Source organism: Vulpes lagopus, chromosome 1 (assembly GCF_018345385.1).
Source record: "Vulpes lagopus strain Blue_001 chromosome 1, ASM1834538v1, whole genome shotgun sequence".
Classification (NCBI taxonomy): Eukaryota; Metazoa; Chordata; class Mammalia; order Carnivora; family Canidae; genus Vulpes; species Vulpes lagopus.
The window spans coordinates 68,210,690-68,225,096 of NC_054824.1; the positions used below are offsets into that span (position 1 = coordinate 68,210,690).

The 14,407-nt window shown below is 38.9% G+C and overlaps 1 protein-coding gene across 1 annotated transcript in view; it reads left to right on the forward strand.

Annotated features, from left to right (window-relative positions):
* Positions 1–14,407, forward strand: part of SRPK1 (SRSF protein kinase 1) — an 89,497-nt gene that overhangs the window by 58,621 nt on the left and 16,469 nt on the right. Inside the window, 6 exon segments of the mRNA XM_041760023.1 lie at positions 4,139–4,245; positions 5,091–5,256; positions 7,219–7,244; positions 7,669–7,882; positions 8,257–8,676; positions 9,065–9,165. Coding sequence (XP_041615957.1) covers positions 4,139–4,245; positions 5,091–5,256; positions 7,219–7,244; positions 7,669–7,882; positions 8,257–8,676; positions 9,065–9,165 — 1,034 coding nt within the window.

Consider the following 14,407-nt stretch of genomic DNA (forward strand, 5'->3'; position numbering starts at 1 on the left):
AACAAGTAAATCTTTCCTTGTGATGAGAACTTTTAAGATCTACTTTCTGAGCAACTATCAAATATACAATATAGCATTGTTAACTCTAGTCACCATTCTGTACATTATATCCCTGAGACTTATTCATTTTATAACTGGAAGTTTGGGGCAGCCTGGGTGGCTCAGCGGTTTAGCACCGCCTTCAGCCCAGGGCATGATCCTGGAGTCCCAGGATTGAGTCCCACATCAGGCTCCCTGCATGGAGCCTGCTTCTCTCTCCGCCTGTGTCTCTGCCTCTCTCCTCTCTGCGTATTCTCATGAATAAAAATAAATAAAATCTTAAAAAAAATAACTGGAAGTTTGTATACACATACCACATCTTTATCCATTCTTCCATCAGTGGACTGTGTCTTGGCTACTGTAGGTAATGCTGTAATGAGCATGGGGATGTAGGTAACTTAATATGAGATAACAATTTCATTTCTTTCAGATAAATACTCAGAAGTAGAATTGCTGGGTATATTTTTATTCTCTTGAGGAACCACTGACCCTATTTTCTGTAGTTTTTTGCACCAATTTATGTTTCCACCAGCAGCGCACAAGGGTTCCCTTTTCTCCACATCCTCACCAACACTTGTCATCTCTCTCTTTTTGATAATAGTCATTCTGACAGTTGTGAGGTACTATTTTGTTGTGGTTTTGATTTGCATTTCTGTGATGATTTAGTGATGTTGAGCACCTTTTCATTTACCTGTTGGCCATCTTAATGTCTTTTTGGAAAAGTGTATAGTTATATCCTCTGCTCATTTTTAAAAAAATATTTATTTGACAGAGAGCAGAAGCATAGAAAGGGTGGAGGGAGAGGGAGAAGCAGTCTCCCGATTGAGCAGGGAACCCAACTCAGGACTCAATTGCAGGATTCTGAGATCATGACTTGAGCCAAAGACAGATGCTTAATGGATTGAGCCAACCAGGCACACCTCATTTTTTATTTTATTTTATTTTATTTTTAAGATTTTATTTATTTATTCATGATAGACATAGAGAGAGAGAGAGAGGCAGAGACATAGGCAGAGGGAGAAACAGGCTCCATGCAGGGAGCCTGACGTGGGACTCAACCCCGGGTCTCCAGGATCACGCCCCAGGGCCAAAGGCAGGCCCTAAACCACTGAGCCACTCAGGGATCCCCACACCTCATTTTTTAATAAGATTTTTTTCAATTGAGTTGTGCAAGTTCCTTATATATTAACCCCTTATCAGATACATAGTTTGCAGATATTTTCTCCTATTCAGTACATTGCCTTCTCATTTTGTTAATGGTTTCTTTTGGTGTGCAGAAGAGTCTTATTTATTTATTTTTTAAAGATTTTATTTATTCATATCAGACACAGAGAAAGAGAAGCAGAGGGAGAAGCAGGCTCCATGCAGGGAGGCTGATGTGGGACTGGATCCTGGTTCTCCAGGATCAGGCCCTGGGCTGAAGGTGATGCTAAACCATTGAGCCACTCAGGCTGCCCAGAGTTTTAGCTTGATTTAGTCCTCTGTTCATTTCTACTTTTGTCGCCTTTGCTTTCTTTTGGTGTCAGATCCAACAAAATAATTGCCAAGACCAGTGTCAAGGAGCTTACCTCCTATGTTTTAGTCTAGGAGTTTTATAGTTTCAGGTCTTAATGTTCAGGTCTCTATTTTGAGTTAATTTTTTGTATGTAGTGTAAGATAGTGTTCAAGTTGCTTTATTTTGCATGTTGCTAATTTTCCCAACACCATTTATTGAAGCGACTTGTTCTTTCCCCAGTGTATATTTACAACTCCTTGTCATAAATGAATTGACTATATATATGGGTTTATTTCTGGCCCATAACTATGACCATGAATTTGTCTAGCCTTTTTGATGAGAACAGACATTGTTGGAGTCCTCTGGAAACACTGGCCACTGTTCCCTCTTATCCCTTCAGATACTTTCCCCCTGCCTCCAGTAGTTTCCTTGTATCCCTCTGCTGATTAGTCTATGCTAAATACTTGAGGACATCCCTCTGCAGATCTCCAGGATTCTCTTTCTGCAGCTGTCTCCCTCTGGTACTTTGTTTTATGACCTGTAGCTGCCTTGGTCTCCCAAGACTCTTAGCTCCATCTCTTAAACTCAGGGGATCTGGAAAGGCTCAAGGCAGTAAGATGGGGCAATCCTAGGATTCAGCTCATTTGTTTTTCCTTTCTCAAGGATCACTGCCTTTGTTGCCTAATGTCAGGGTCAATACATCTGTTTATGTGTTCTGTCTGCTTTTGTTGTTGTCATTTTAAGCAGGAAGGTCAGTCCAGTCCCTGCTAACTCCATTTTGACTGAAGCAGAAGTTTCTAGGTAAATGTTTAGTTCTTAAGCAATTGTCAACCAGTTTTCCAAAGTGGTTATACAATTTTACACTTCTGTTAGCAAATATGAGAGTTCTGATTGTTCCACATCCTTCCCTACATTTGGTCATGGTACCTTTTTCCTTTTATAATTAATAAGCAATCTGGGATGATACTGTGACATTGTGACTTCATTCCCAACAGTCTTTCACTAGTTTTAGTGTTCATTGATTCATACTTGAATCAATTATCACTATAGGAATTGTAAAAGGGTTATTTTCTATTTCTGTCTCTTTGTATACTTATTTAGTTGACTTTTTTTTTTTAAGATTTTATTATTTATTCATGAGAGACACACAGAGAGAGAGAGAGGCAGAGACACAGGCAGAGGGAGAAGGAGGCTCTATGCAGGGAGCCTGATGTGGGACTCGATCCCGGCTCTCCAGGAACACACCCTGGGCTGCAGGTGGCGCTAAACCGCTGCACCACCGGGGCTGCCCGTTGTTAACTTTTTCTATAAAGAAATATTTACAGGAGCATCAGACTGGCTTAGTCTTGCAGTCCTGATTCCAAGCCTCAAGTTGGCTATAGAGATAACTTAAAATCTTTACAAAGTTAATAATAATAAAAATTTAAAACTAAAAAAGATAATTCCTTATTCACAACACATACCTTTTTTTTAGTATCTGTTTGGACTCATTCAATTTTTACTTTTGAGTCAAGTCATAACTTCGTTATTTAAAATGTTTTCAACTTGGCTGGTATCCTCTCCAAGTTGGTTCCTGTTCCTGTTAGATATGTTCCATTACTGTTCACACAGCAAGGTTTCCAGGTTCGCCTGGGATTTAGCCATTTCTTAAGGAACCTAGGTTTTCCTTTAGTGGAGAATCTTATTTAATGGAAAAATGTGGGTACTAGGTCATTATTACATATGTATATCTTGACTTTGCCATTTCTGGAGGTACAAGGTAGCAACATACTACTGAAATCCCAGCAGTGCCCTGCACGCTAGTAGGTTTCTAGAGTTATTCCTGCTTATGTTGATTGGGATGTTCATACATAAAGAGAACACACGGTGGCAGTAGAATCAAGATTAGTTTTGTAAACTACAGAGCATAATGCAAGTCAGTTTCCTATTTTTAGAAAATGTTGGCCTTCACGTTTTTTTTAGGTTAAGTTTTGGTACATTATCTCCTGTAGTTAAAACAGAAGTTATTTTTTCCTGCTTTGAGACTGTGAGAGTAGGAATTGTTACTCTGAACATTAATTTTGCATCAGGGAAAAGTAACAACTGAAGCCTAGTGCTTCCACTAATTGAATGTGGTTTCCCTGTTCTTTTACTACTGAGTATTTTAATTTAATTTTTTTTCAAGATTTTATTTATTTATTTATGAGAGACACACACAGAGAGAGGCAGAGACCCAGGCAGAGGGAGAAGCAGGCTCTATGCAGGGGAGCCCGACGCGGGACTCGATCCTGGGTCTCCAGGATCACGCCCTGGGCTGAAGGTGGCGCTAAACTGCTGAGCCACCCAGGCTGCCCACTACTGAGTATTTTAATGTGCACAGTTTTATTGATAAACCAGTCCCATCCCACCCCCTGAAATTTTCTATTTCTTGGCTGTTTTCAGTTACTAAAGCATTCATGAATCTTTGGAATTCAGAATATTGACAGGCAGATATCTTTTTAGTCATACTCTAACTTTGTATACTGAAGGAATAAAACAGTAATAATTTCATTGGGGTGGAACGCATTTTATTTTGCCTCTTTTCTTCTCTTGTGCCTTCCTCTTCCTTCCTTAACAAACTCCTAGATATCTGCATGGTGTTTGAAGTCTTGGGGCATCATCTGCTCAAGTGGATCATCAAGTCTAATTATCAGGGGCTTCCACTGCCTTGTGTTAAAAAAATTATCCAGCAAGTATGTATCTTAGTATTTTCTATGTGCTGATTGTTTTAGATTCTTAAAGGTGGCAAGAGTTTCCTATATCCAATAGAATTTTTATTTTAAAAACTAGAGAATTTTTGTATTTGCTAAAATTATGTCGTTTAGCCCCTAGTGTTTATTCTGTCATTAAGTGTCTTAGCAATAACCATTTTTCCAGATTCATCTCCTGTAATAATCATTAGAGGGAAAGGTGTGTTCAGTGACTGATGTTGGAAATTTGGAGCCTGTATCCAGGAGTTCTGTTGCAAATATTGATTATATGGTAATAGAGAATTACTATGTCAAATTATTAATATCTCATTATAGAATATTATTAAAGGGCATTTTCTAATATTCTAAATAGCTTTCAATATACAGTAAGGAAGTTTACTCTCAGGAAAATACTAGTATTTGAAAGGGCAAATAATTTGCTTGGGTAATGTGTTTTGGTGGAAAGAGCTCCAGACTAGGAATCAAGAGATCTCAGTTCTATATCAGCAAGGAAATTTGAATTAAGGACATAATCCAAATCTCTTTCATCACATATATGTCAACATTTAAAGAGCATAATGACCTTTTTTCTGAGTCTTTGTGTACTTCACTAAATATCTCCAAATACAATTAGCTTTTTAAAACTTTATTATAAACTCTTACCTTTGCTCATAGTTATCTTTCTGGGGAAGTTTCTTTCTACCTTATTAAAAATGCTTTATTCTCTGTTGAAAACTACCATATTGTTTTTATATTTTTAATTTTTTAAATGTTGTGTTGTGATTTCTTTCTTCTCCAGAAAGACTTGTATTCTGTGTCTGCAAGTCTATTCCTCTATTCCCATCCAGGTGTTACAGGGTCTTGATTATTTACACACCAAGTGCCGTATCATTCACACTGACATTAAACCAGAAAACATCTTGTTGTCAGTGAATGAGCAGTACATCCGAAGACTGGCTGCAGAAGCAACAGAGTGGCAGCGATCTGGAGCTCCTCCACCTTCTGGATCTGCGGGTATGTTTTCTTTGAGGACTTTGGTCTCATTAGAAGTTAAGAGAAGTTCTGGGCACCTGGGTGGGTTAGTTGGTTAAATATCCAACTCTTGATTTCAGCTCAGGTCATGATTTCAGGGTCCTTGGATCAAGCCCCACGTCGGGCTCCCCACTGAGCAGGGAGTCTGCTTGCTCCCTTCTCCTTCTACCCTACCTCCTGCTCACCCACTCTGTCTCTGTCTCTTTCAAATATGTAAATAAATCTATAAAAAAAAAAGTTACAAGAAGTTCTTATTTTAATTCTGTTACCAGGCAGTTAAGTAAAGTATCACTCATTCATTTGTATGCTATAAAAGCTGATTCATGTTCTTGTTTGTTTGTTTGTTTTTTAAAGATTTTATTTATTCATGAGAGACACACAGGGAGAGCGAGAAAATCAGAGACACAGGCAGAGGGAGAAGCTGGTTCCATGCATGGAGCCGGACGTGGGAGTTGATCCTGGGTCTCCAGGATCAGGCACTAGGCTGAAGGCAGGCACTAAACTGCCGAGCCACCCGGGCTGCCCTCGTGTTCTTGTTTTAAAATATTTTCTCTTGTGATTCAGTGGCCATTTTTGGTGTGTTTACCTCTTACCATGAGCATAACATGTATGCTTGCTTATAGATCAGTGTGATCTGTGCGGGAGCAAAATAACTTTGCTATTAAGAACTTGAATTTAAGCACTGGAGTGGACAGACCTGGTTTGAATCCTGGCTTCATCACTGGCTGGGTGTTCTTGAGCAAGTTCTTGACTTGCTTTGACTTCCTTTTCTTTCATGCAGGAGTTCTTGAGATTTAGTTCCATGTTAAAGCAGTTAATAGGTTGCCACACAGTGTTGTGGTAAATAAATGATGGCTGATTATGATGGTTTTTTGCCACTTGGAATATATATTTTTTAATTTTAATAGTTTTATTATATTTGAGGGGTTTTTGAGGAACTTCCTTGATCCCCAAGGCAAAATGAAGCCTAGGGATGTCTAGGTGGCTCAGCGGTTGAGCGTCTGCCTTTGGCTCGGAGTGGGATCAAGTCCCACATCGGGCTCCTGCCTCTGCCTATGTCTCTGCCTCTGTCTCCCATGAATAAATAAATAAAATCTTTAAAAATAATAATAATGAAGCCTAAAGAAGGGGAAATGAGAAGGTGTTTGATAGTCATAGAGTTTGATTTTTTCCAAAATGAAAACATTCTAGAAATATTACACAAAAGTGTGAGTATAATTAGCACTATTGAACTGTATGCTTAAGAATGGTTTAGAGGGAAATTTTACTTAGTGTGGATTTTCCTACAAATTTTTTTTTTAATCTTTATTTATTTATGATAGTCACACAGAGAGAGAGAGAGAGGCAGAGATACAGGCAGAGGGAGAAGCAGGCTCCATGCACCGGGAGCCCAACGTGGGATTTTATCCTGGGTCTCCAGGATCGCACCCTGGGCCAAATGCAAGCGCCAAACCACTGCGCCACCCAGGGATCCCGATTTTCCTACAATTTAAAAAAATTTTCTTGCGGAAGATTCTACCTCCTGCCTAAGCTAAACTAACATCTATAACATGATGTGTAATAAATTACTATATAGTTCTTGATGCCATGCTCCATTTAAAACTGACCACTGTCACGGGGAAGAAGTAAGAGACGGGGTTCTGGGTGGGAATGATGGGGTTATTGCCTATCATTTTCTATTTTAAGCATATATAGGAGTGAGATTTTTGCAGCATTAATAGTGGAAACAAAATATGGGGACTTGGCTCTTTGCAATTACAGGTTTTATCTGGGAAAGAATTTATTTAAACTTAATTAATTTTGCCAAGTTGTATATGCATTATTCTTTTTTTTTTTAATGGTACTTCTATCTAAGTTGCTTAAAAACAATAGTTTTCTCTGTAACATAAACCTGCATTGCTTGCTGAATGCCAGGATTCTTACTTGGTTTTCTTTTCTTTTCAGTCAGTACTGCACCCCAGCCTAAACCAGTAAGTATAAGGTGTTTCTATATTTAATTCTGATCTCTGGGCAGTGGGCAGGGATTCTTGTTTTAGGGATCACTGTATAGAGTATGAAAACCAAAGAAAAAAATATTCCTGCGCTTCTATATTTTCTCCAATAAATTCTCATGCATTTTTAACAAGTTTGTACTGGTGAGGCTTCTGTAAACTTGAGTGTATCTGAGAGTACACCAGCCCCACACACAGCTCAGAGGACCAAAATTTATTGTTAAGTTTGTTTTTATTTGGTTTCATAAGGGTATCCACATTGTTTAAGTTAATGAGAAACTTCAGTGCTATGTTAGGGAAAGATTGAAATGTAATTAGGAAATATTAAAGTTAACAGTTATCTCCAACTGGGGGTAATGGATTAGCCACCTGAAGGCTTTATCTGTTTGTAATCTCCGCCCAGGCTGACAAAATGTCAAAGAATAAGAAGAAGAAATTGAAGAAGAAGCAGAAGCGCCAGGCAGAATTACTAGAGAAGCGAATGCAGGAAATTGAGGAAATGGAGAAAGAGTCGGGCCCTGGGCAAAAAAGACCAAACAAGCAAGAAGAATCAGAGAGTCCTGTTGAAAGACCCTTGAAAGAGAACCCACCTAATAAAATGACCCAAGAAAAACTTGGTATAAATAGAGCATACACAAAAATTTACTTTAACATTAATTTATCATTGTTCTGTAATATACTGGTTTCATGCATACAGCACATCTCTGGGGGTGTCCTTATACAGTAATAGTACAGAACCTTCATAAATGTCAGGCAGGTAATAATCAAATGTAATTTCTGAATTTTCTATGGAAATGCAACATAGACTTCATTTTGCAATTGAATAAGGATAAGATCTTTGTCCTTCCATAAATAGGTCGTAGATGTTCAGTCATGTTTTTATGTCACCCTGTATAAGTTCTAGAAAACGTTTTAATCTTGTGGAGAAAATTTTTTTGTTCTTTCACTCATACACATAACACATACATCCTTTTTGTCTGTTTGTTCTTAGAAGAGTCAAGTACCATTGACCAGGATCAAACACTTATGGAACGTGGTGTAGAGGGTGGTGCACCAGAAATTAATTGCAATGGAGTAACTGAAATCATTAATTATACTGAAAACAGTAATAAAGAAACATTGAGGCTTAAGGAGGATCTACATAATGCTAATGACTGTGATGTCCAAAATTTGAAGCAGGAACCTAGTTTCCTAGGCTCCCAAAATGGAGACAGCAGCACATCTCAAGAAACAGACTCTTGTACACCTATAACCTCTGAGGTATCAGATACCATGATGTGCCAGGCTTCACCAAATGTAGAGCAGTCATTCAATGAACAGGACATCAGCCAACTTCAGGAAAGCATCCGGGCAGAGATACCCTGTGAAGATGAGCAAGAGCAAGAACAAAATGGACCATTGGACAACAAAGGTACCTAGATAGACATACTGCCCCAATACTCCTTCCCTGAATAGTATATTCATGAATTTCTAGACTGAAGCTACCATTCATTGTTTTTATAAATAAAGCTCTACAGCAAGTACCCAAGTTACCTTCCACTGTGTACATTTCTAGCTAATTTTGAGTTGTATTAGTCATGTAGTATGCGCACAGCATTTCACTTTTTTGCTCCAAAGGCAGAGTTAGGTTTTTATTTTGTAAACTGAAGGTGTCGCTATACTCTTTTTATCTTACAAAAATTAGTAAATTAAATTTTGCCAGTCAAGGGCCTAGGTATATTGCTTCAGAGAGTTTTATTAATTTGGGGGTATTTGTGTGTTCACTAAACAGTCTTACTAATGGTATTCTTTGTCTATAGGAAAATCCACTGCTGGAAATTTTCTTGTTAATCCCCTTGAGCCAAAAAATGCAGAAAAGCTCCAAGTGAAGATTGCTGATCTTGGAAATGCCTGTTGGGTGGTAAGTTAAACTTATTTTATCTTAGTGTTGTGTTTTGAAGTGACTAGGAATAAATGAGAACTTGAACTTTAATTGTGCTAAGGAAGAAAAAGCATCTGCAGATCTATTTCCAAGTTGCCAGTTAACATTTTAGCACTGTTTTCTTATTAGCCTTCTGTTATTGGAAAGTTCAAATATATTTCCAGAAGTAGAGAGAGTGATATAATAAAATAGCCCTCACTCCCACTCCAGGTACCTATCACCCAGATGCAGTAATGTTAACTCCTGGCCAGTCTTGTTTTATCTGTATCCTCATTCACTTTCATATGCACAGTGCTTATATTTGTATTTCCCTTTTTCAAAATTGGCATCTAACTTAACTCATTGTAACCTTTTAAGTCCCTTAACATATTTTGGACACCTTTCTTTGTCACTCAGAAATTTACATCAAATTATGTTTATTATGTAATATTCCCTAAGGTATTGTACGTTTTATACATTTTTGATAGCTCATTGTGATGAGTATCTTTGCTCATGATCCTTGTGTGGTTGTCCTTAGGACATACCCTAGACATAGAATTCCAAAGTCAAAAGTTGGGTGCTTTTTTAAAAAGGAGTTTTTGATGTATAGTGTCATATTAATACTGTTGTTTACCTAGTTAAGAATTAGTTAAGAATTAAGAGGGCGACACATTATTTTTAAAATTTTTTTTTTTTTTAATTTTTATTTATTTATGATAGTCACACAGAGAGAGAGAGAGGCAGAGATACAGGCAGAGGGAGAAGCAGGCTCCATGCACCAGGAGCCTGACGTGGGATTCGATCCCGGGTCTCCAGGATCGCGCCCTGGGCCAAAGGCAGGCGCCAAACCGCTGCGCCACCCAGGGATCCCCGACACATTATTTTTGATGAACATCTCAAAAGTCTACAGTAGAATGATTTGCACATAAATGACAATACTTGGAATCATATACTTTCTAACAGGAATGTTGAAGATTGCTGAAGCAAAAGCTATGCATTGTTGAAAATCCACTTTAATAGCTTTTACACTTATTTTATACTTCAAATTTTTTATTCCATATGACATTCTGTACCTCACTTCTAGGATATTGTGATAACTTTTTAGAAAAAAAAATGAAGTCAGAGCTTAGCACTGACTGGTAGGAATGGGGAAAAACTCTTCAAGTAATTAGAATTGCTCCACCATTAATTTATCATAAATCAAATTACCGTAAGTTATGATAAGTTATTAAAATTATTATGATAAATCACTCTGGTCTAGGCCAGCCAGGGTTCACCTGGATTACTGCAGTAGCCTACTCACTCTCTCCCTTCAGCTGCCTGTGCCCCCTACGGAGTTGACAACACAGCTATCAGTGATCCTTTTAAATGTGAGTTGCAGTGACTTCCCCCTCAAGATGAATGCCACAGTCTTTACCATGTCCCACACACCACCAAGCAAATGATGTCTTCCTTCTGCCTGGAATTCTCTTCCCAAGATAATGTATACAACTCACTCATTTTCTTCAAGTTCCTATTCAGCTGTCGTCTTACCAGGGAGCTCCTTCCCTGAACACCTAACATATTTAGCAAAGCGCTACTCTCCAAACCCGTACACCTATATTATATTCATTCATGTATTTTCTCTTTCTTCCTCTCTCTCCTCAATTTTTTTTCCCCATAGCACTTATCACACACAGTCTGATACTATATAATTGTCTGCTTACCATCCCTCTCCCTAAATGTACATCCCATCATGACAGATTTTTTTTTTGTTCACAGCTATATAATACTTATAACAGAACCTGGTACCTAAGAGGTTCTCAATAAATATGCAAGTAGGGCAGCCCCAGTGGCACAGCGGTTTGGCACAGCCTGCAGCCTGGGGTGTGATCCTGGAGACCCCGGATCAAGCCTCAGGACAGGCTCCCTGCATGGAGCCTGCTTTTACCTCTGCCTGAGTCTCTGCCTTTCTCTCTGTGTCTATGAATAAATAAATAAAATCTTTAAAAAAAAATTAATAAATACGCAAGTAAATGAATTGTAAGAAACACATTGGCTCTGTCCCAGACACCACGTTGTACAAGTATCAGATGCTTCAAGCTTCTGTGCCTTTGTGTATAGGACACCTTCCTCCATTATTGTTTTAATTTTTTTCCATTATTGTTTTAAATATTTTATTTATTTATTCATGAGAGACACACGGAGAGGCAGAGACCTAGGCAGAGAGAGAAGCAGACTGCAGGGAGCCCTGCAAGGAGCCGGATGCGGGACTCGATCCCAGATCCCGGGATCAGGACCTGAGCCAAAGGCAGACACTCTACTACTGAGCCATCCAGGCATCCTTCCTCCATTATTTTCTAACACTTTTGACACACCTTTATTCTGCTACAATTTTTCCTGTCACTTTTACAGTTACTCTTTTTTAATCTGCATGTCTCTTCTCTTTTTAAATGTGTCTCTGTGCTATAAAAGACTTTGCCTTCTTTTCATTAATTCACTCCTTCAGCAAACATTGGCACATGCTCTGACCTGCTAGTAGGACACAGTGTGAACTAGACAACGGTATCTTATCCTGCTGGATCCTGGTCAAATCTCACATCTTATTAATCTCTGCAGCAGAGCAGCATCTAGCATTCAGTAATGGGATTGTATATGATATTCAAATTGCTTGATTTTTAAAAAATATTATATTCTTACTAGTTTTGCATGTATATAGTTTGGATGTTGTTTCAGAAATCTGCCCCTTGGGCAGCCCCGGTGGCACAGCGGTTTATCACCACCTGTAGTCCAGGGCATGATCCTGGAGATCCAGGATCAAGCCCCACATCAGGCTCGCTGCATGGTGCTTGTGTCTCTGCCCCTCTCTCTCCTCTTCTCTCTCTCTCTCTCTCTCTCTCTCTCTCTGAATAAATAAAATCTTAAAAAAAAAAATCTGCCCTTTCCCTTTGCCAATTTGTTACTCCCCACACAACAGTATTTACCTTCATATCACTAATAAATATCTAAGCTATACTGCTCCCAGTTTTTTTTCTTTTAATATTAAGCATTATTTCTTCCTGGAAAACAGGATTTACATTCTATCACTAAACCTACCCCCCCATGTTCCCAATTTAATATATGATTTTGGCTGGTAATTTATTCCATGTTTGCATTATTGGGACCCAGTGCTGTTTTGAGCATAAATTGTACTGATTCCTTTTCCTTTTCTGCCTAACACTGTGTTTCATTTGCTTAGTTGTCTTTGTACTATTTATTACTTTAATTCAACCCCGTACTTTCACCAAGTGGTATAAATACATATACTCTAATGCATACAGATACCTTGGGTACTCTTTCAACTTCTTCCTGAAGACCTCTGTGTGGACCCCTGAGTCTTCTACCCTGAGTTCACTGTTGATTGCCTCATACGCCTATGGCATTACTGCCATTCAGATTTCCTTTCCCCATCATTCCTGGAGATTATCTTTACTCTATCTTTATATCCTCTACTTTCTGTCCCTCTTATTTTCTTTTTTTTTTTTTTAATAGATTTTATTTATTTATTCATGAGAAACAAGAGAGAGAGAGAGAGAGAGAGGCAGAGACACGGGCAGAGGGAGAAGCTGGCTCCATGCAGGGAGCCTGACGTGGGACTCAATCCCGGAACCCCAAGTCACGCCCTGGGCTGATGGCAGCACTAAACCACTGAACCACCCGGGCTGCCCTCTTGATTTTCTTTCTTGGTTTTCTCCATCATTTTTGTTTGTTTGTTCTTTGTTCGTGGTTTTGTTTGTTTTGTTTTGTTTTGTTTTTTGGAGTATGTATAACTTGTCGTAGCTTCCTAAGAAAATATGAGACTGGGAGGGGCATCTTGCATGTCTGCTAATGTCCTACTTTCACACTCAGTTGGCTGCAATGCAGTTTTCGGTTGAAAATTATTTTCTCGGGCAGCTAGGGTGGCTCAGTGGTTTAGCGTCACCTTCAGCCCAGGGCATGATCCTGGAGACCCAGGGTGGAGTCCTGTGTTGGGCTCCTTGCACGGAGCATGCTTCTCCCTCTGCCTGTGTCTCTGCCTCTCTCCCTCTCTGTCTCTGTCTCTCATGAATGAATGGATGGATGGATGGATGGGTGGATGGATGGATAGATAGATAGATAGATAGATAGATAGATAGATATAATTTTCTCTCAGAATGTTTGTCATTGCTCCATTATCTTCTAATTCCCTGACTTGTTGCTGCTAAAGACCAATGCTATTCTGATTCTTGATCCAAAACCTTTTCCCTTGTGAAAGTCTTATAAGATCGTTATTTCATGGTGCTATGCCTCACTTGGGTCTGTTTTTATCCGTTATACTATGCACTTGATGTGCACTTACTTTTTTAAGTTTATTTAAGCAGTTTGTACACCCAGTGTAGGGCTTAAAGATCAAGAGTCACATGCTTTTCCAGCTGAGCCAGCCAGGCACCCCTGGTGTGTGTACACTTAATATTGAAATTCTAGTTCTTTGGTTTTGACTTTGTCCGTTTGGTTTTTTGTTTTCTTTCTTTTCTTTCCTTGGTCTCTATTCTCTAGCTCTGAAATATTATCCAAATGTTAGATCTTTTATGCAGATCTTATCTTACCTTTCTCTCCTATTTTCTGTCATTTTCTTTTTGCTTTATTTTCTGGGAGATTTCTCAACTAGCTTTATTTTTTCTCATTTCTCCTATTGCATTTTACTTTTCAAGAGTTCTTTGGTTTTCTTTCTTTTTGGGGGGGCGGGGGGGTTTACTTATTCGTTTATTTCCTCCAAGTTCTTTGGTTTTCTAATTACCTCTCAGAGATACTCTCCCCTCAATTGTCTGGAGCATCCTTCAGAGATCCTATTTTACCCACTTGGGAGAAAACCTCCAAATGATCTGTCTGGCCAAGAAAGGGGCTGTTAGAGTGCATGATGCCCTCTGTTCTGGAGCCCTGTTTCTTTAAAAGATGTTTTTGTTGTTGTTACTTTATTTTTATGTATTTAAAGAGTGAGAGGTGTGGGCTAGAGGGGAGGAGCAAAGGGAGTGGGACAAGCGGACTCCCTGCTGAGCATGGAGCCCAACACAGGGCTTGATATCATGACCCTGAGATCATGATCTAAGCTGAAACCAAGAGTTAGATACCTAACTGACTAAGCCACTCAGGTGCCCCATCTTTAAAAGATGTTTTTATAAAGCAACATTTCTGATTAAATCCCACCCTCAGCCCTATTTTCTTGTGATACCTGATACTGCCAAACCCTGAGCCTTGAGGCAAGGGG